The sequence below is a fragment of the Sprattus sprattus genome, assembly GCF_963457725.1.
Source record: "Sprattus sprattus genome assembly, chromosome: 21".
NCBI classification, from domain to species: domain Eukaryota; kingdom Metazoa; phylum Chordata; class Actinopteri; order Clupeiformes; family Clupeidae; genus Sprattus; species Sprattus sprattus.
Window position 1 is genome coordinate 13,879,801 of NC_137919.1, and position 21,266 is coordinate 13,901,066.

The following is a 21,266-nucleotide window of genomic DNA, read 5'->3' on the forward strand; positions in this document are numbered from 1 at the left end:
TCTGTTCATCCCTCCTCTCCTCCCCTCTTCCCTCTGTCTCTGTTCATCCCTCCTCCCCTCTTCCCTCTGTCTCTGTTCATCCCTCCTCTCCTCTTCCCTCTGTCTCTGTTCATCCCTCCTCCCCTCTTCCCTCTGTCTCTGTTCATCCCTCCGTCACTTTTCTACTGTCGTCTTTCCACCCTTCATTTCCCTCTACTATTTACATGAATGTTGTTCATCCATTTATCTTTCTGTTTGTTATTCTATTTCTCAAACCATTTTCCTTTGGCCTCGCCTTCATTCCTTTTCATTGAGTTGAAATTTTAATTCAAAAACCACATTAGACAAAATGTCTGAAATATTACAGCAACACAGTAATCCTGATGAGGTGCATGAACCCTTCAGCAAAGGAGTTTTTGATACATTTAAGTGCTATTTTAATAAAGGAATGCACCCATCAACAATGTAAGATTCTTAAGCAATGTGAGATTCTATACACACATTGTGATATATCCTGCTAAAGGGTTAACAGACACACTAGTGTAAACAAAAAGAAATTATGAAGATAAAAGCGGACTCGCTGCTATATTATATAATAATGATACTAAAGTACAGGTGTTGGCACACATATGAATGTAAAGTAATTGTATTTATTGTGGTCTTATGTTCATGCACAGACTCTTCTGCACCAACAGCCTGTCTCAGGAATGGGGGGATAGATGCAGAAGACTGGAACGGAGAGATTATTTTTTGCCTCTGTGCATTCGCATGATCGTGCAGCACCATGCCCTCTGCAAAAATGCTTAGTACACTCACAAAACGTTTCATCTGTCCCTCGTGAACACAAACACGTGCAATCTCTTTCTCTTTCCAATAAATTCCTCCTGGTCCCTCTGATACGCATAAACAAACAATTACAAAAAACAAAGCTTCTGCTACAGGCCCAATGATCTTGAGTGTATGTGTGTGTGTGCGTGCGTGTGTGTGAAGTGTGGGTGTATGTGTATGTATACGTGACCAAATGCATGTGTAAGCTGAAAGAACAAAATATCTACCATGTTTTCTTCTTTCTGCCAATCTGCAATCAGGTTTCAGTGGGAACAGGGGGCTGGTGCATTCTGGGAAATGTAGTTATCATTGTTTACCGTGATGCATGCATGTGTGTACTGTCTTTACAAGATGTATTTGTACTGATACTTTACTGAAATTCACATTTATCAGATTCAATTATGTTATTTAAGCATTAAGTGATTAATTGTATTGTGATTCACATCATAAGTGATTTACACATGTATGTCATATATGTCAAATATATTTCGGATATATATTTTACTACTACGTTTCCTCGGTAATGTTCAATGTTCTTGTAAATTATGTTTTCTTGTAAATTGATAGATGAACAGATGTATGCTTATGCACACACATGATCATTTTGCAGACCAAAAGGAGATTTTTTCATGGTAGTCTTATGACTTCTGACAGCTGATGTTATGTTCTGTGCTCTGCAGGTGGGGGTCTGTCAGGGGTTGGATGTTTATTTTATGACAAAATAAACGTTGGTAGACTTTCTGGTGGATTGTCAATGAATCAGTCATTGAAGATGCACACACAATTTCTCAAAGGTCACAAAAAATGTCGACACTCAATAGCAGTTTAGAGTTAGCAGACCTCTAAAGTGATGTTATTTAGGGCAGACCTCGTCTGCGGTCGTATAGTCTGTCCTCGATGGAAAACGTTGAGAAAAGATGTGAAGTAGAATCCATAAGGACTAAGGAAAAGACAAACGCGGTGCTAGCAGAATCTGACTGCACTTACAATAGGCTACTGATTATGTGAAGGCGGATGTTAGTGACGTGGGACACATTGGTTGTTGATTGGGTTGTTGTTAATGCCGCAAGGAATTGTGGGGTGGTACTATCTCCTTTCTTTTCGGAAAGGATGGTCCAGTGTACCCTATGCTAAAGAAAATACAAACGGAAGCACTGAAGCACCTTTCCTAATTCGACCAGCTTTTATAATGGCTGCCATTTAGATACTTCCAGGTCATTTCACAGTTGGGAACCTTCCTAAGCATAAAAGGTCTATCCAAACGGGGCCCCAAACAGAGATGCTGAGTGGATCTGAGGGGAACTCACACTGCTTATTTACACAAACACACAGAAGCATTTCTTCAGAACATGTATATTTATGTACATTCATATTTATATACATTATATTTATGTGCTGTTTCGCAATATTTACAATTCCACCAATTTCAAATTGAGATGCATATCAAATGCACGTGACAAAAACATCAATATTTAAAGGACATCATTAATAAGAAACACTGAATTATTAATTCATTTTAATTATAATGCCATTCATTGAAATGGACTGCATGAAAAATATCGCTTAATAAATAATAAATAAATAGATAAATCTCAGGTGAACAACTTGAAACACTTCTCAGCTGGAGGTGTTTACAGGCCACTGGTGAGCCTGTAGAAAACGCTGTAACATAGGTGGTAGGGGCAGCCTGTCAGTCAAGGAGACTCGACTCCGACCCATTGTCTGATGGATGGACAGACTGCATAGTGACATCAGAGAAGGAGGGTCACCTGAGGGAGGAGAGGAGGAGCGAGAGAAAAAGATCGCGTCAGTTCTCAGCTGAGGAGACAAGGGAATAAACATAAAACTGGATTGTGTATAAAGAAAGAGGAATGAAGCCTTAAGCCATAAAAACGCTTAGGCAACTGATTCGAAAACAATGGAAGACTTGTCTCATGGGGTCAGACGTGACTACATAACTTTAATAGTGTTGACTAAAAGTGTGTTGAAAATGGCCGATGACAAGGCTACAGCTAGTTAGTTGTCCTTTATAAGACCTTAACTCCATTATCTTCTCGTTCTCACACTTCTCTACTTAACAAGTGACATAAAACAAATGATGGTTACACTTACGAGACATGCCGCCAAGGTAGCGCAGGCGTATACTGGCTCTGCCCCAAACACAGCTGACTGCCAGGAAAAGCTCCTCCCCTTTTGGTAGATCAGCAAAGGCCACGCCCAAATAGCGCCCCTCCACCACGTATCCCAGAGTTCCTGCATCCGCATCCACTGCCACCACTACATGCTCTGGAATGACCACTGGATGCTCCGCCCCTGCAGGATACCTCCCCGCCTCCTTGCCTTTATGCCACAGCTCATTGGATGAGAGCTCCCACCCCCAGGACTGGGAGTCTCCGCCCACCAGCGCGGTATAGCCCGACGCCTGCCGAGGGCTCTTCCTTGTGGAAATACCGATGAGGGCGTGGCTTCCTCTTTCGTCTGCCTCCCAGGCCACCTCCCATAGGTGAAGCCCCGTCCTGATCCCACCGCTGGATCGGATGGCGTCGCTGCTCTGCTCCACAGGCTGACGCCACACACACACTCCACCATCGCTCACTTGCAGGTGCGGGGATTTCTCAGATATACTCCAGAGCGAGCACGGGTTGCCAGGGACAACGGGTGGTGAGTGGAGGAGTGCGGAGAGGCGCATGGATGGAGTGGTGGAGAGAGGGGAGAAAGGAGAAAGAGAGGACGGAGAGAGGGGGGGTGGAGTGGTCCTGGAAGGGCTGCTGTCACACAGCCGGCGGCACAGAGAGAGACCCATCCACGCCACAGGGCAGATAACAGAATGAAGACCGGGTGATGTGAATATCCCTCTCTTGTTGAGTCTGGGGAAAATGGAAGAAGCAGCATATGGATGTCAGCCATGAGCCACAACAGAACTCAAACACAAACATGTTTGTTAGTTTCATGTTTGATCTTTTGACCAAAAGTAACAGTTTGTCTGTTTCTACTCCTAGGCCTACATGCTTTTACATGTCTTTCCTTCAGTCAGATATTTGAACTCTTCAAATCACTTTCTTCTGCTACCTCTACCTTTAAGAGCCTTTTTGTCCCCCTCCATTCCAGAACAAATAACAAACATATATATATATATATATATATATAGCCTACTGTATAAATAGACAGTGCATTGACAGGAGAGGAAGTTAATGTCACTAAATGAACAGAGCATTTTTTTTTCTCTAATAATAACTAAAGTTACTTCTTACCTTACGGAGCATGTGTTATGCGAGCTGTGGAATGACTAAATGCCCCGTGTTTAACGTTCTTATATGCATGCCGTATCAATGCCCAATTGCGTGTTCGCTTTACCTTATCTCTTGTGCCTCCGAAGGGTCTGTGTATACTGTCTGGCGACCTCAGACGCGGGAACGGGACACTCCATCACCACAGTGTAGCGTCACATAAGGCCGTCAAGCCAAGGGCGCGAGACACGGTGACGCCACGATAGTGACTGGCAAGTCTGTGCACTTAATGTTTTTGCGTATTGTCTGGTCGGAGAGGAAATACTCCGCTGCCCAAATGGAAGGTGTAAGATTATAAGAAAAAAAAGATATTTGACTTAATTAGGCTACAGTACAATTTCTTTGTTTAATTGTACGCTCACTAGAGGGATTCAAATGCAACGTAAAGAGGACTACAAAACTAACACCTTGTCGAAGTAGATTTTATGCCGAACTAAATTTTTCCTATTTTTATAACAAAGAAAACATCCTTTCTTTTGTATATGGTACTATGTTTAACATTTCAATTTAGGACGACGATAACTGTCCAGCTGTGGACAGCCTTTAGCCTACTGCTATGCCAAATACTACTACTGAAATGCCGTAGTTTTCAGAAACTCCTTGATGCCTTATTTCACCTACAGAGGGCGCCAGACACCATAAAGATAGTCTCAAGATGTGTATAATGTGTGTCTCCTGATGCTTAGACCATCATTTTGCTGTGATTTGTTTATTATTTATTAGCGTTTGTCTATCTTCTGCTTTGAGTTTTTTGCGTTTGATTTTGTTTGTGTGTGCGTAATTGAATGTGTCATGGACAAGCAACTTTTACACAAAAGCAAATAAAACAACAAACCTTCAGCAGCAGAGATACAGATTAACAAGACAGAATATCATGCAAAGCTGTGTTTAATATGGTTTTTCTTTAGTGTGATATCATGTGTGTCTCTCACTTTGTGTGTGTGTGGGTGGGTGTATCCATAGACATCCTATGTCATATGTCCATGTCTATGGGTGTATCTGTGTATTTGTGCATTTATGGACATTTCCTCTCCACACTCTGTTTCCCCCCTTCATCATACTCCTGTTTGGAGATCCACATCTGCTGGAAGGTGCCCTGATAGAGTGAATGATTGAGAAAAGGATAGATAGATAAATGGAGAAAGAGGGAGATTTGAGGGAAGCCAGGCCTAGAAGCAGAGAACAGCGCAGTCTTTCTGTCCAAGCATGCATGTGTATATGTACCGGTATGTATTTGTGTGTGTATGTGTGTGAATGTGTGTATGTATGTGAATGTGTATGTGTATAGTCTGTATGTGTGTGAATGTGTGTGAATGTGCTGGGGAGAGAGACTCACTAGTGAAGCCAGTATGGACCCTCCTATCCAGGAACTGAAGCGTCGCTCGATCGTGCTGTTGCTGGCTATGAGCTTCAACCTCATACTCTGGTGGGAGTGAGGGAGAGAAAGAGGAAGAGACAGAGAAGTAGATGGAAACACTGCTTCGTCTTAGAATTAAAAGTGAAGAAGTGAGAGAAAAGTTACTACATAGTAATTAGGCAACATTTGACATGCATGTCTACACATACATTACTAGCACATAACTACTACATAACATTGCTAGTGTGTGTGTGTGTGTGTGTGTGTGTGTGTGTGTGTGTGTGTGTGTGTGTGTGTGTGTGTGTGTGTGTGTGTGTGTGTGTGTGTGTGGTGTGTGTGTGTGTGTGTGTGGTGTGTGTGTGTGTGTGTGGTGTGTGTGTGTGTGTGTGTGTGTGTATGTGAGTGAGAGAGAGAGCCTACCGGTGGAGCTTTTGTTGACAGTTCTCTGTTGAGTCTCTCTGTGAATCCTTGCAGCAGTGTGTTGCCCCCAGTGGCAATCACACTGCCATACAGTCCCTAAAGAAGATATTAGCACGTTTAATAGCAACACAGAACAATATGTGAATATATTCTCTTCCTGCCACTGCACTCACTTACACAAACACACACTTGCCTCCTCTCCCGCCAAGTCTATCTCCCTCACTCAGACACAGACACACACACACACACACACCCCGCACACACTATCTCACTCTTATACAGAATATGTTTAGATTAAGTAAATGGGCTCTTACTTATGGAGGATTACCGGGGCCAAAACTAAATAAATAAATAACTAAATAAATGAATGGTTAAATACTTGGATAAATACATAATTAGATTTATTTATACCTACATTTATTTATTTATACTTACATATATTTATTTATACTTACATATATTTATTTATACTTACATATATCTATTTATATTTACATTTTGTCATACATTTTGTCATACATTTTGTCATACATTTTGTCATACTTACATTTTGTCATACATTTTGTCATACATTATGTCATACTTACATTTTGTCCACGGTGTAACTTGCTTGCAGCAAAATAAATCCGTCATCCCCGTCAAAAAGTCAGGGGGCGGGTTAAAGCCTCTGATTGGTGGTTCAACTTGAATTGACTGCTTTTGACTAATTCAAGATGGCAGCACCCGGTGTGGATTCAATAAATGGAATATTGCATGCTACAGTAGTCGAAATGTTGGCTGTAGCTGAGGAGATGGAGGCAACTGACTATTCACATTGTTTTTAAAATCATATTGAGGGCTTCGCTGAGATTATATCAACGGTATCGGCCCTGACTTATACAGACATAGATGAAAATGTGTTCACGATCCTCAGCGAGATGGTAGCAGATGAGGCTGAGTGATAGCCTACAGGCGATACACCCTGGAGGTGGTCTACTCAGTTTGATCTTCGGCTGGCACAATTGAACACTTCGCACTCTCTGGCCTGAAAATACAAGATATTGCGAACCTTTTTCGAGTGTCCAAGCGCACTATCAAGCGACAAATGCAGCAGAGTGGTATCAGGTATTAATAAGAGTAGACTGTGTCTGTGTCAGGGGTATGTTCGGGATCTGGAGAAAGTAATGGGTAAACGTCCCTTGTCATGACTAAACGGAGAGCTCCAACTATTAACTCTCTAGTCTGAGAGTTGTCATGTGTTGGGGAGCTGTGAGTCTCTTTCTCTGAGACTGTTGTAACGTCATTACTGCTTGACTGTCACTATGTTTACATTATTGTGCCCTATAAAAGATGGTCCTCCGGCTCCGGCCTTCAGAGCGGAGAGAGACATGATTGAGACCTAAGCCTGATGTTGTGTTGTTTTTTATTGTCAGAGGTCTGGGTTTCTCTGCCAATCTACAGATTGATAAACGTATTAAAATCCAGAACTCAACTGAACGTAGACCCCGTTTATACGGTGGGAAAACTTATATATTTTCATGCGGTTTGGCCTTTCATTTACGAGAAAAAACAGAGGTTTTATCACGGAAAACGATCATTTCTAAAAACTCCGGCCGAAGTGGAGATTTCAGGAAAACTCAGTTTTTGCGTGTGCACTGGGTCAAACGGAGTTTTAGGTTATCAAACGTCACATATGCGCCTAAAAATGCATTCATGTGAGCGTCCTATATGTACAGTTAGTTTGCTTACTGATCATGGATGCTGTTAACGTAGTGCTCATTTATATGTTAATGCAAACGCAGGATTGCATTCTTTCAACCCTATAACTGAATCTCTCAACCCTTCCCCGGTGTGTGACTATTGGCTTTAACAATGGTATCCCCTGCACTTCCACCAGTGGACTACGAGTTTTACATTCCATCTTGTCTACCTGTTGTAGCCAAATAAACGTAAAGGATCCACATATCTAGGACTCATAGCCAATTTAATGGATTAGCAGCCTACTTATGCAAACCTACAGGTTTGGCATAGTTACGATGGCGCTTGGGGGCGTATATGCGGGTTCATGTAAACAGAACGTTTTTTGGAAAACAACCTTGTGTGTACGACGTTATTTTTGAACGGAAGGGCAGAAATATTCTCTATTCTGTAATTACCCGGCTATGTGTAAATGTGGTCTTACTCTTAGTCACTCCGTTTATGAAGAGACGGACAAAACACTTTCTTCATCACTGGTGATTCAAAAACTGAGGACATAAGAACCATGCTACAGCGTAACATAGCAGCCTGATGCAAACTATGGAAGAAGAGATAGACGTGATGGGGTAACGACAGCGCTACGACTACTACGGCCAGTGCACCCATGGCTAAGGCCAGTAGGCCACATTAAACCCAACATTTCATAACACTACTAGAAATACTACTACTACTACTAGTAGTAGACGAGTTGAGGGCCTCTTAAATTAAGGATGCAGCCTCACTCAGCAGCTGAGGGTATGTCTTCTGGGACATTCTGGTATCTTGATTTATTTAAATAATGCTTAATAACTTTCATTAAACTAAATCTGGCGCTTGGCATCCATAAACGGCAAAATTCAATATCCCTCGAGCCTGATCGACTGGTTGAGCCTGCCTGGTGTGTAATACTGTTCATTCACCAATCAGAGGCTTTAACCCGCCCCCTGACTTGGTGACGGGGGATGACGGATTTATTTTGCTGCAAGCAAGTTACACCGTGGACAAAATGTAAGTATGACAAAATGTATGACAAAATGTATGACAAAATGTAAGTAGGACAAAATGTTTGACAAAATGTATGACAAAATGTATGACAAAATGTAAGTATAAATAAATATATGTAAGTATAAATAAATATATGCAAGTATAAATAAATATATGTAAGTATAAATAAATAAATGTAGGTATAAATAAATCTAATTATGTATTTATCCAAGTATTTAACCATTCATTTATTTATTTATTTAGTTATTTATTTATTTAGTTTTGGCCCCGATAATCCTCCATACTTACTGGCCGAATGTCGATGTCACACATGCCGATGCTAGTGGTCACCACATGACCTACTCCGAGCATGGTGTTCCCCGACAAACCCTAAACACAGGAGACATGGCGCCATATTATGCCAGATGGCAATGTTATATCCTGGTAGGTCTATGAATAATATAGATTATTAGTACAGTAACCTCTGTGCTACATAGAGTACTGAATGAACAAGAGCTTTCCAAAGTGGTGCAGAAGTGTAGTGTTCTAGTGTAGTGTGGCATGGTGTCCTATTCTATGTTATCTACCTAGTAGTAGTGAAGGTGTGCTGTGGTTTGTGAAGTACCTTCACGTTTGAGGGGTCAAAGAGGCCTTCTGGGATACGTAGGCGCTCAGATCCAAAGTCGGTGGTGAAGCCATTTGGCATCTCATAGTGCAGCGTTGGCATCTGAACCGCAGCCCTAACCAAACCCGTGAAAGCAATGCATACATACATACACACACACACACACACACACACACACACACACACGCACACACACACACACACACATGCACACACACACACACACACACACACACACACACACACACACACACACACACACAATCTTAGAATGTTTTTGCGCTAATGTGTTGTTCTGTTCTGTTGTTAGGGTGCTAATGTGTTGTATTCTGAAATGTGCATTGTACTGCCATTCATAGATGGAAGTGGGGGTGGGGGGTGATGTGACAGCTACCACACACCCCTCCCCCAAACAACAGCTTTTTGTTTGTTTTTATTTTAAATAAAGAAAAGGTGTTTTAATTTGTCTGACTTTCATTTCTGATATGAAATGATAAACCTGTCTCCTCGTGGAGATGTCCAGGATTGCATGTTACAACTTTTGATGCGCATGTGTGCGCACGTTGACCTGGTTAGCTAGAAAGTGGAGTCAGATTAGGCTAGGGGACAGTTCAGGGCAATGCCACATAAGTGGATATTTGTTTTCTGTTCAGACACCTCCCTCTGAGCCAGCTAACCGCCTGAAAGAGAGAGAGAGAGAGAGAGGGAGAGAGAGAGAGAGGGAGAGAGAGAGAGAGAGAGAAACAACAGCTGACAAGGCGACACCTGCACCTCCCAGATCTGTGCTAGTACACCGGCAGCAACAGGGGCAGCAGCAGCCGCCCCACTTGGTTGTACTACTCTTCCTCCCCCGGCCCCCTGAGGCTACACAAAAGCCAGGTGCAATATCCTTCAGCCCAGTAGAGAATTATGCATTCCCTGTCCACCTCCAGGGAGAGCATCACTCCTGCAAGGCCGCCTCCTTCAAAGAGTGGCAGTGGCCAGAATACTCTGCAGACAGTAACAGCATTGTGGGCAGTGGTGAAATGTAACTGAAAACATTTACTCATACTGTATGATGATGAGGAGGATGTGTGATATAGTCTATGCCTCTTTGATATTAACCATTCTTTTATGGGGATAATACTACAGATGCTTTGTAAACGTCTAAATATTTATATATAAATATATCTAGTTTTTTTAATAACAGTATACTTCTCAAATTATTTTATATGTGAGATTAAAGCCTTGAGTCGGGCACATTAATAGCTCAGTTTAATCAGCACTGCTGTGTTGGACAGCACTGTCCAGGGTGCGGCACCACAAAATAATCGATAACGGTGCGAGGGGTAAAGCTGTCTCATGTGTGACGAGTGGAGTAGTCTATGCCCCATGGCCCCACATTAACTACATCAGATCAATAATACCAACAGCAGCCAATGGCTGTCAATACATGTTTAATTTTATCTCCACTTATTATTATTTGAATGAGCCGTCACTTTCATGCCTGGCTGAGTTACTGTCTCATATGAAACCCACAACCTGTCCCACAGATATTATTTCATCTCGCCTTTTAAAGTAGGTGTTCCAAGTTGAAGGGAGTAGTGTGCTCAACATCGTTAACTAATCGCTAGGAGTTGTACCGTCCTTCTTTAAACACCCAGTGGCGAAACCTCTGCCAAAGACTTCTTATTTCTACATTCTATAGAGAATACTCGAAAAGGCAGTTTTTAATACATTACAAGGTTATTTAAATGAAAATGGGATCTTTGACTTCAGTTTTTCATGCAATTCACAGCACTTAGTTTGCCCTGTTCAAAGTTACAAATGAACTGCTGCTCACAGACTCTAAGGGCTGTGCGGTTCTGGTTCTCGAAGGTCTGACAGCTCCTTTCAACACAGTGGACCATGCAGTGTGGCTTGAGCAGTTTGAGCATTATGTTGGGATGAAAGGGGAAGCATTTTAGTAGTACATTTATTGTCAATACTATATTTTTTAAATGTTGCACCCCTTTCATGTGGAGTCCCACAAGGTTTAATATGTGGCAACCTCTTCTCACTTTAATTATTGCCTCTTGGCCAGATATTCAGAAAGCATAGGATCTGTTATCCCTCTTAATTCTGGTCAAGACCATTATCGACACCTCTTTGACAGCCTTAAAGACATTAAACTCTAGATGGGCAACAACTTCCGCAAGGTTAGGGAAAATAAGACAGTGGTTATAATTTTGGTTCCCTTGACCTTAGTCATGTGCTTGGTCCTCTCACACCACACCAGAAGCCTACAGTTAAAAATATTGAGGTGCTATTTGACTCAAATTTGACAGGCAGATCAGATCAGTATTTGGTTGTCAGTGCATCATTTTACCAGCTGAGAAAATGACAAACTTCCTATTCCAAAAAGACTGTGAGAAGGTGGTCCATGCCTTATATCTTCCAACTTCTAACTGCAATGCACTATATTGAGGGAAAAGCCAATCATTTCATAAATAACAAGTGGTCGAAAATGTAGCAGCTAGACTTTTAACTAAGACCAAGAAGTTTCGACCTCATTATGTACCAGTTTTAGCACATATACATTGGCCCCCCAGGAAGATTCAGGGTTGATTGATTTTATTGTTTGTTTTAAAGGCTGTGAATAGTCTAACTCCAACCTACATTTCTAACCTTCTGACCCCTTACATTCCATCAAGGAGTCCTCCTAGGATTTATGAATTGAATAAATTATGGAATAGTCTTAGGCTTTTATTCAGTCTTAGGTTCACTCTATGCTTACTTTTTTAGTCAAGATCACTTTTTAATTAGTTGTTCATGAGTTATGTTTTTATTGTTTTGGTGGTTTTATTCTGCTCTATTTCCCATATTTATGCTTTTATGTGTTTACATTTCTCTCTTATCCATCCTCTTTTTATCACTTTTTTTGTATACTTACTTTACTTATTTTGTGTAAAACTTATTTTTCTTTACTTATTTATATTTGTTTTATATCATGTCTATTTTTTACTATCTCACTTTTTCTTTGCTTTCTATGTCCCAGATTTGACATGTTTCATATGTTTTACCCTTTTTAATCTCTTATTTCATTCTTGCTTATTTGTTATAATAAATTGGTTAACCTCAACTGAAAAGCAACTCCTGTTGTTTTTAAATGTGCTAAATGTGAATTAAAATAAACAGCACCCCCCACCCCCCCCATCAGAAAATAGTTCCAACGTCCCTGCTACTAGTCAAAGTAACACAGTCTCTCACATGCATGCTCTTTACATTCTATCCCTAATCAGTACATAAATATAAGCATAAGCATTGCTTCAAACATGCATTAGAACCAACATATCTTTATCCCATGAGTGGTAGAAAACCATGTATATGTATACGTGATGTGGTGTGTATGTGTGTGATATAGCCATAAGGCATCAACCAAAGGAAACCATGTTTATGAGGATATTGTGATGCTTAGTGATTCAATTCCTTTTGGAATATAACCCATGATCATGGTTTGAACATAGCCCTAACCAAACTTAAACATTGTCTTGGTGAGGTCAAATGCAGTCTCCCCTACAACATAGACCTGAGTGCAGTGAAATAGGATAACTAAAACTATGTGTGATGGAGGACTATACCACTTACTGCTCTTCATAGGGAGAGTCAGACACCTGCAGAACAGTTGCTTGAAAATCGTGAATCACCTCCTAAGATCCAGAGTTGAATAGAGAAGGGAATGGTAAAAGAACAAGTGAAGCAGGTAGAAGGTAGAGTTAGTGTGGTTGAAGCTTTGCTGTCATTAGTTCCAGATTGTTTGTGCGATAACACTGGAGGTGTCAGTTCGAAGCCGATGTTCTTACATTGCACATGTAGGTGTGCCAGGACTTTGAGACAGGAGGGAGTTTATCTTTCTTAGTCCAGTTAGCGGGTGCACCCTCTCTCACCGCTTCCTATAGAAAAATAGCCACACACAAACAACACATACACATACACATGCATACAGTATACACACACACAGACACACACACAAACACACACACACACACACACAATAACACACACATACACAATTAATGTGAAATATAAACATTTGTGTATATAAAACGTCCAATGTATTGATAATGCATAATATGTTCTGGATATACTGAATGTACGTATATGAGTATTTCTTATCAGTTTGGAAAGAGAGAGGGAAAGAGAGAGAGAGAGGTAGAAAGAGAGAGAGAGAGAGAGAGAGAGAGAGCGAAAGAAAAGGACAGTGAAAACAGACTGCACCTTGGATGCGATCATGTAAGGAGGTGTGATCTCAATGTTCATCTCCTGGAACAGTTCTCTGCACTGCATCGTGATGAAGTCTCCAGCCAGGGGAGATTTAACGATACCTGACCACGCACCACAACATTTAAGCTCAGTTTGAAACCCTTAAAGGTGCAGTAAGACATGTTGGCTTTCAAAACTGTCACAATAATGATATAACAACTATGATAATACATAAACATTGTGAAACTTTGTTTCTTCTTTTTTCTTTTTTATTTCTTCAGATTTCTCAGAGTTCTAGAAGCATCTGATTTTTTTCACAACAAACACCACTGACTGCACTTTGAAGTACCAATGCATGGCATTATAGCACAGTTAAGAATATTATATACAGTTAAGTGCTGTTATATATAAGGCCACACAAGTGCACTTAATGTACCTGGACACAGGAACTCACACCTGAATAGTTAGGCATACCTTGACACAGGTAAGCACATTTGAAACAAAGTAAATGGATTTATACGTGTGCGTGTTTGCATGAAAACTGCTTACCTTGCTGTAAGACATACCCATCATGCACTGGGATGGCGGTGGTGTGCGTAGCTCCACTGTCCAGAACCAGTCCTGTCGCACGGCCATTAGCAAAGCTACAGCCAATGACGTTAAGGCTACGTGATGCCATGGAAACCGACTTATGAAAGCAATTCTGAACTGTAGTCACTCACACATATGTGTACATGTTTCAAGCTCTTGACACTTGAACTTGTGATAACTGGTAGCATCACCAACAATCACCACTGGTCTGCTGGATGGAAGCATGCTTTTTAGTTTGATTGGGACGTAAACTGTATGATCAGAGTTGGGGCATTTAAATGTTGAGTCTGCGATCCTGGCAAAAGGTCACCCACCAATCAATCACACCCTTCCCTTCCATGCTCCTGAAGCAACGTCTTGATTGGCCTAAAATTGTTTATGGCTCGGTTCAAGCCACTATGTTTGTTTCCTATTTTCCCAAGTCAGCAATTTTCTGAATTTGACAAAAAGTGTATGCAATTAGAACTGCTGATGGCCACTTGAAGCTTTGAACTGGATAATGCATGTTTGTAATTGGAAAGTGTTTCTTGTGCAATTAAGATCCTGATCTGTTCATAATATTTTAGTGGCAGTTTTTGGTTTGTTCTGATAGGTTGAGTTGTGGTTGGATTGGTGATGGGTTAATGCTGCCTGAGTGATGGCTGATGACTGGTGACAGAGGGGCTGTGACTGGATACGCAGTGAGAACGGCAGTCTTGCACAGGAAAAAGGCAGGTATGTTGTAGTGTTCAAACATCAGCTCAGTCAGCTTCTCCCTCTTCACACGCGAGTTCCACTGCAAACACACACACACATATACACACACACGCACACACACACACACACACACACACACACACACACACACACACACACACACACACACACACACACACACACACACACACACACACACACACACACACACACACACACACACACAGATACACATTTGCATTTACAAACCTACATACAAACACAAATTGCTTTGATCATTTTGGCAAGTAACCGTATAATAACCGGGGAAAATGTGTAGTCCACCAGTCAATACACACTATGTGTGTGTGTGCATGTGTAAAGTATGTTTGCTTACTGGGGCCTCGGACATGAGCACAGGGTGTAGGTTGGGCTCGGATTTAATATATTTGCTGTACACATGATCCACTATGGCCTGGAATGCTTCCCAGTCCTCAACTGAGACAGACACAGAAACAGAAAGAGTGTCATCATAGCAGAAGAGTCATGCTACACTTGGTTGTGTGTTAGGTGGTGCAGCATGGTAATGTTTATGTGTGTGTAAATGTGTGAATGCCATGTACTTGAGCATGTGAATGTGTGTGTGTGTGTGTGTGTGTGTGTGTGAGTGTGTGTGTGTGTGTGTGTGTGTGTGTTTGTGTGTGTGCGTAAGTGTGTGTGTGAGAGAGAGAGAGACAAAAAGAGAGAGAGAGAGAGAGAGAGAGAGAGAGAGAGTTTGTATGTGAATATCTTGTGTATAAATGTGTGGATGTGTGTGTTTCATACTCATGCCATTCTTCAGTGGTGAGATTAGCTCCACTCCAGCTAGGGGCACATGTAGAGCGGGTGTGTCTAAGTGAAAGCTCCTCCCAACAGAACGTTCTTGTCCCGCCTCTGCATCACTCGGCCCCTCCTCCTCTATTTGCACTCCCAGAGAAGTCGGAAAGTCAGCCTATAGGGATTAACATCCTATTAGCCTACCTGACCAATCAGTAGCCAAAAGGCACAATCAGCTATAAAAGCTCACCATTTAATGTGATGATAAGATGGTAAGATTATGGGGCTGAGGAACAGATGGGTTTATTGGGGATACATGCGTGAAGGAGGACTGGAGACTCACTTTGGGGCAATCCTCTCCTGCATAACCTGCCCTGGTGGAAAAGGACCCGATGTCAAACACCAGGGCGCCTACCTCATCTAAAGAGAAAAGAAAATTGAAACATTGCAATGGCCGTCCTAGTCTAATGCAGGAGATGGTGAGGTGATGTCATGCGTCATGTAATTTAGCCTGTTACCCGCTGCACTGTTTAGGCAGCGCTGCCATTCATCAATTGCTGCGGGAGGTGTGTATGTGTCTATGTGTGTGTGTGTATGTGTGTGTGTGTGTGTGTGTGTGTGTATGTGGTGTGTGTGTGTGTGTGTGTGTGTGTGTGTGTGTGTGTGTGTGTGTGTGTGTGTGTGTGTGTGTGTGTGTGTGTATTTGTGTGTGTGAGAGAGAGAGAGAGAGAGAGAGAGAGAGGGAGAGAGCAGGTTATCTCAAACCCTTCCGAACCATCTGCCTCTCAAAAACAAAGACTGTTTATTATAGAATACTATTGGCACTCACCTCCGCCGTATACACCACCGCTCATGCTGACATTAACCCGTTTCCCGGTGTCGGTAAAAACAGAACCCCGTATCTATCAACAGCAGGTGCAGTAACTGAGCATGCACGCAACAGACGAATAGCGAACTCGTCTCTGTACGGTGTCACAGATTAAAAAAGAGCGTTACAGTTTGATATTTGTGTTCAGGAAAGGGCGATGGGTTGACTAAATAACAGAGATAAAACCTTTTCTCCTCTCTCTCGATGCGAACCGCCTAGCCAAGTAGCAGAACACGAATGATTGGTCGAGCGGCCAAAGGGTAGCCTACGCTACTTCGTCAGGTCACGATTCCTGCAGGTAATAGGGCTGGGTATTGTCAGATCGCTAAAATCTTTGTCGGGGCCGTATATCACCTTCAGTTTGGACGGGTTCCTCCCACGCCCTTAAAACCCGAGGGACTACATTTTATAATAGCTGAAAGAGAGAAGGGTGCTAAAACAATAGCATACTGGGGGCACTCTTGGGGTGACTCAACGTGCTGTTATTACAAAATGATAGACATAGTTTAAAGCACATTAGGGGGCTCTTAAATTCCAATGAAAGCCCACAGACAGTTAACAGCACGTTCGCATTAGCTGGACTGAATTGGAGAACAGTGAACTATGCTATTTAAACTGTCTTAAAACTCAACCAGGAGCGTTGAATGTTGGTCACGTCTGATTTTAGGGAAACTGTTGCTGAGCAACGACTGCTTTTTCCATCTTCGATTAAACCATTCTGATGTTCCTTCTTTTCTATCCGATGCTAAACTTGGTGCATTCCTGTGGAGCACGGGATGGGAGGACTGTTACCTTGTTTTCGGTGGGAATAGGTGCAATTTTAATTTATATATCAATTTTAACTGAGGGCCAGTTTTGGCCACCGTGAAAGACTGTTTTTGATGCTGTCCATCCGCCAACATCAGTAGATTCTGGTTTTACTTCTTGTTCGTATATTTGAGTTTCAAAAGCCCGAGCATCGCACTTTTCATCTGCTTCGCCGTCTATGTGGTCCTGCATGTTTGGAGTTATCGACCCCGGTTGACAGAGTGAAGTTGATGGCAGGAAAAAGAGAGAAAAGGGTGGAGATGGAAGAAAGGAATGCATTGATGTGGGACGGAATCGGATGATTACATGTGCGTGTTTGCCGTCCTAAATTTGACACCAATTCCACTACTAGACGTGCATGAATATATTCATACAAATATTGCATCCTATTATCTCTGCGCGATGACAAACTCTTGACCATGTTGACGTGTGTCTGCGTGATTTGGACTTTGGCACAAATCAGAAGACTGGTCGCAGCCCACCGGAAGAGATAGACAGAATATCTTGATTTTTAAGTAAACATGGTCAGAGTGGTTCATTCATGAGCCAATCTGATTATCTACTCATTGTTGTCTATGCTGCGAAATTCTTTGGAAATACACACAGCCATACGATGCTTACTGACTTTTGTAACAGCTGACAGTTAGTAGGCTAAGTGTGTGTGTAGGTGGGGGGAACTGTGACTGTTTCATTCCGATGTAGCTTGTCACAAAAAAAAGTAATTGGATCGGATTTGGCATGCAGCCTATTTAAATGTAATTTGTTTTAAAGATTTTCTCATTAAAGGTTGAAGAAACAAACGCATTGTGTCTGCTTCGAAGACAAACGTGTTGTTATTTAAGTAGCCTACATGTTGTGCACTTACTGAATCAATCTACTGGGTCACACTCATTTGAGGACATTTGTTTTTAGGGGTTATATAATAATAGAATGACGTGATAAGGTTTTATTCGGGATAGGTGTGTGTTTTCGGAGGAAGAGACGCAGTGGAACAGGATACATGGTATCCTGGTTTTTTCTTCTCTATCACTGTCACACTCACACACAAACACACGCCCGCGAGTGAGAGAGAGAGAAAGAATCCAGGACACGGATAAGCAATGTCCACGGGTAGGCAAGTGACACTCATACATCGCCACGGGGCTACTGTCTCGACCATAATTGCTGGCCATTTGGCAGTATGGTGTGACGCAGCACAACCGACTTGAAAACTTAAAAGCCGAGCCTCGCTCTTACCATTGTGACTTTTTAATCCTTTGGACACTTACACCTGACAAAGCCTATCATCATAGTGTACATTTTTTCGCTATGGGCTGTATTTGTACCTGCCTACATTATATGAAAACGTTTAATGAGGCACATCGTAGGCATATATCGCTAGTTATTGTCTGCGTGTCTTCTACGAGACAGTACCCACTTCAGTAGGCTACCTGGTCTCTTATCTCATAGGCTATGTATGAGTATTTTGTTATTTTACCGGGGCCACTCAAAGTCTTTGAAAAACAAATATTCAGTAAAGCACTATCATTTTCCTGCCATCTTTGCCCTCAAGCTAGCCCTTTAAGAAGCCTCCCGTCTCCGGTTCTCATGCTGACGTCAAGCGCGAGATGGTGACCGGCTGGAACTGCTGCGCGAGTAGAGGAGGGGGAGTGAGCCAGGCGAGGGAGGGGAACTGACGGGGCCGCAAGCAGACACTGCGGCCAGCAGCGGCAACTTTTCTCCTCATTTTTATTTTTTATTTTATCCTCTTTTCCACTTCCAAATCAGTTTTTAATTCCTTCAGAGGTCGCCCCACTTATTACTCTAACCCGGTCGTCGCTGATGAGCCGGCTGAAGGTTTGTCTGTCCATAACGGGAAAAGAGGAGAGATTTTAGGCTTTTCCGCTGCGGAGATTCGCCTCGCCTCGGCCGTAACTCCACGCCAGACGCCACTAGCTTTTCAACCTCGGACCTTTTCAAAAGTTGAAACTCACAGATACTTTTGACTGGACATCCCAGGAAAGTTTCGACCCACAAGTCGCCGCATCCTTTGGTTAATTAGAAGGGGATTTCTCTTGATGCGCGAGAAGAGTTTTTAATTTGTCTAAAGGACACAGCGCCCCCACCCAACTTTTTTCGCCTCCCTTGTGAGAACCCCCCTTCACGGCCGTGAGTGGCCTGTCCCGTCCGACGCTGTGGAATGAGAGGGGTCAGTACCAGGTCGAGCAAAGGGGTTCGCAAAATCGGTAAACTTATAATTTTCCTCCGTTTTCACTGATTGCCGTTTCTACACCGACTATGGAGGTGAACTAATCTCAAGGACTGAGGCACGGGGCCGACAGGACGTAGAGCGCGAGGTGGCCTTGCTCTTCCCGTTCTATTTCTTTTAAAGGTGAGTGAGACGTGTCTTAAGCGCAATGGAAAGCCAGGTCCTGCCGCAACTTCCCCCCAGGTTTTTAAGGGGCATAGTGGCAAGCATATATCAGTGACTGGTCACGCTATAAGTCACGTTACAGTCTGTGACAACGCATAACCTTTGGGAGGTACTGGCTTCACTTTTAAGAGGAACGCGTTGCAGGACTTGGCCACTAGCTGGGGAAATCTGCCCATCAGACAGGCTTATTTGGAGCCCACAAGCTAATTGACAAACCTGGGTTCATGGGTTTTTTATATTTCCACGACATAAATGGTAATGATGGCGTATCTGGTTTGGCAGAATGTGCAGGATGTGTCTATGTGTGTTCAGTCGCATGTGTTCAGTTGTCTCGAGACTACAGTGCCAGTGGTCAGTGTGTCTCAGCTGGGCCGAGCCATCATGTATTCCCAGAGCGAGCCACAAATCCTGCCAAGACAAGAGGTGTGCAGGGTGTACTGGGATTTACCTCGCCACCCCAGCACACACACACACACACACACACACACACTCACACAATTAGCGCCCTATAAGAAAAACAACAAATCAAATTTAAAAATGGAAGAATATTAGAAAAACATTTCATGCATGTTAGTTATAGCACTGCGCCTATTTGACACGATAAATACCCTCACAAAGACATAGCACCAAGTCACACCAGAACCCGAGACTGTACATCTCGAGTCATTGCTGTCATATTTATCTCTGTGTATTTTGTTAGTTATTTGTGGGAGAAAGAGGACGGGTGAAACACCGAGTGTGTTTTCAAGCGTGTGCTACCAGATTGGGTGGCGCAGTAACTATCTTTAGCCGAGAGAGCAAGAGAGGGAATAGGTATGCCACAAACACACACACACACACACACACACACACACACACACACACACACACACATGCACGCACACACCAGCATTGTGACAGCTGGAGCGTCGGCCGCGCGCACTGACCACCATTCATTATCACATTCCATCGGCGGGGCCCGGGCGCATGAAGGGGCTTTTAAATCAGTGCGCGCTCGGATGCCTCACACACTCTCAAACGCATACGGAAGAATCAAAGTTAGGAGTGTTAGCATACGTGCAAACGAATCTCCAGAAAGCCTTCTTTCAAGCCAACTGTGTTTTTTTTAAGGAAACTCGTCACCAGTGTGTGTGTGTGTGTGTGTGTGTGTGTGTGTGTGTGTGTGTGTGTGTGTGTGTGTGTGTGTGTGTGTGTGTGTGTGTGTGTGTGTGTGTGTGCTGTGAGCTAGAGTGCATTTTCTTATTCAGTCAGGAATACCTTTCCAGTGATGTAACAGTCTTTACCCCCTTTTCCGTGGTGAAAACGTTTTACTGCCAAACCACTCTCTTTACCTTTCACACTCACACACACTCACTCTCACAAACTTCTTTCTTCATTGCCTTTTTTGTAGCAACCATTTATTTCAGTTTCAACACACACACACACACACACACACAACAAAAGACTTAAGAAAAAGGCCTGAACACTTAATATGCATGGAAATAAGAACGCATGCACACAATTATTAGTCAGGATCTGCTTAGTAATATAATGACTCTTACCTCCTACCTGTTTCTTGGAAGTACAAATCCTGATTATTATATTTCTGTCAGTTTGAAAAGGATGTGATCTGTATCCCATAATCTATGTGTTGTATGCTGACTGTGGGTGTATATGTGTAAACAGGCCACACATTTCTA

At 42.5% G+C, this 21,266-nt stretch overlaps 3 protein-coding genes across 4 annotated transcripts in view; 1 reads left to right on the plus strand and 2 right to left on the minus strand.

The window, feature by feature from the left end:
* Nucleotides 1-2,424: 2,424 nt before the first annotated feature.
* LOC308382132 (SPRY domain-containing SOCS box protein 2) lies at nt 2,425-3,610 on the minus strand (the record flags this gene model as incomplete). Its single annotated transcript, XM_080859823.1, has 2 exons — nt 2,425-2,576; nt 2,920-3,610. The coding sequence occupies 2 exons, from the start codon at nt 3,608-3,610 to the stop codon at nt 2,425-2,427; spliced, it is 843 nt and encodes a 280-aa protein (XP_080715949.1).
* A 1,499-nt stretch (nt 3,611-5,109) lies between these two features.
* Nucleotides 5,110-16,353, minus strand: actl6b (actin-like 6B; the record flags this gene model as incomplete). 2 transcript variants are annotated; one of them, XM_080860167.1, is made up of 14 exons in its annotated part: nt 5,110-5,190; nt 5,431-5,517; nt 5,872-5,967; nt 8,881-8,961; nt 9,197-9,311; nt 12,803-12,864; nt 13,018-13,107; nt 13,433-13,539; nt 13,967-14,061; nt 14,686-14,783; nt 15,081-15,181; nt 15,509-15,674; nt 15,843-15,919; nt 16,329-16,353. In XM_080860167.1, 14 exons carry the CDS (start codon nt 16,351-16,353, stop codon nt 5,110-5,112), a joined length of 1,281 nt encoding a protein of 426 aa, XP_080716293.1. The 2 variants fall into 2 exon arrangements, with proteins under 2 accessions (XP_080716293.1, XP_080716292.1); XM_080860166.1 differs by having other exon boundaries at nt 15,816-15,919.
* A 2,480-nt stretch (nt 16,354-18,833) lies between these two features.
* Nucleotides 18,834-21,266, plus strand: part of LOC308382460 (kinesin-like protein KIF1C) — a 25,687-nt gene continuing 23,254 nt past the window's right edge. Inside the window, exon 1 of the mRNA XM_080860188.1 lies at nt 18,834-19,545. The gene's annotated coding sequence lies outside the window, so the exon portion shown is untranslated. The remainder of the gene's footprint in view (nt 19,546-21,266) is intronic.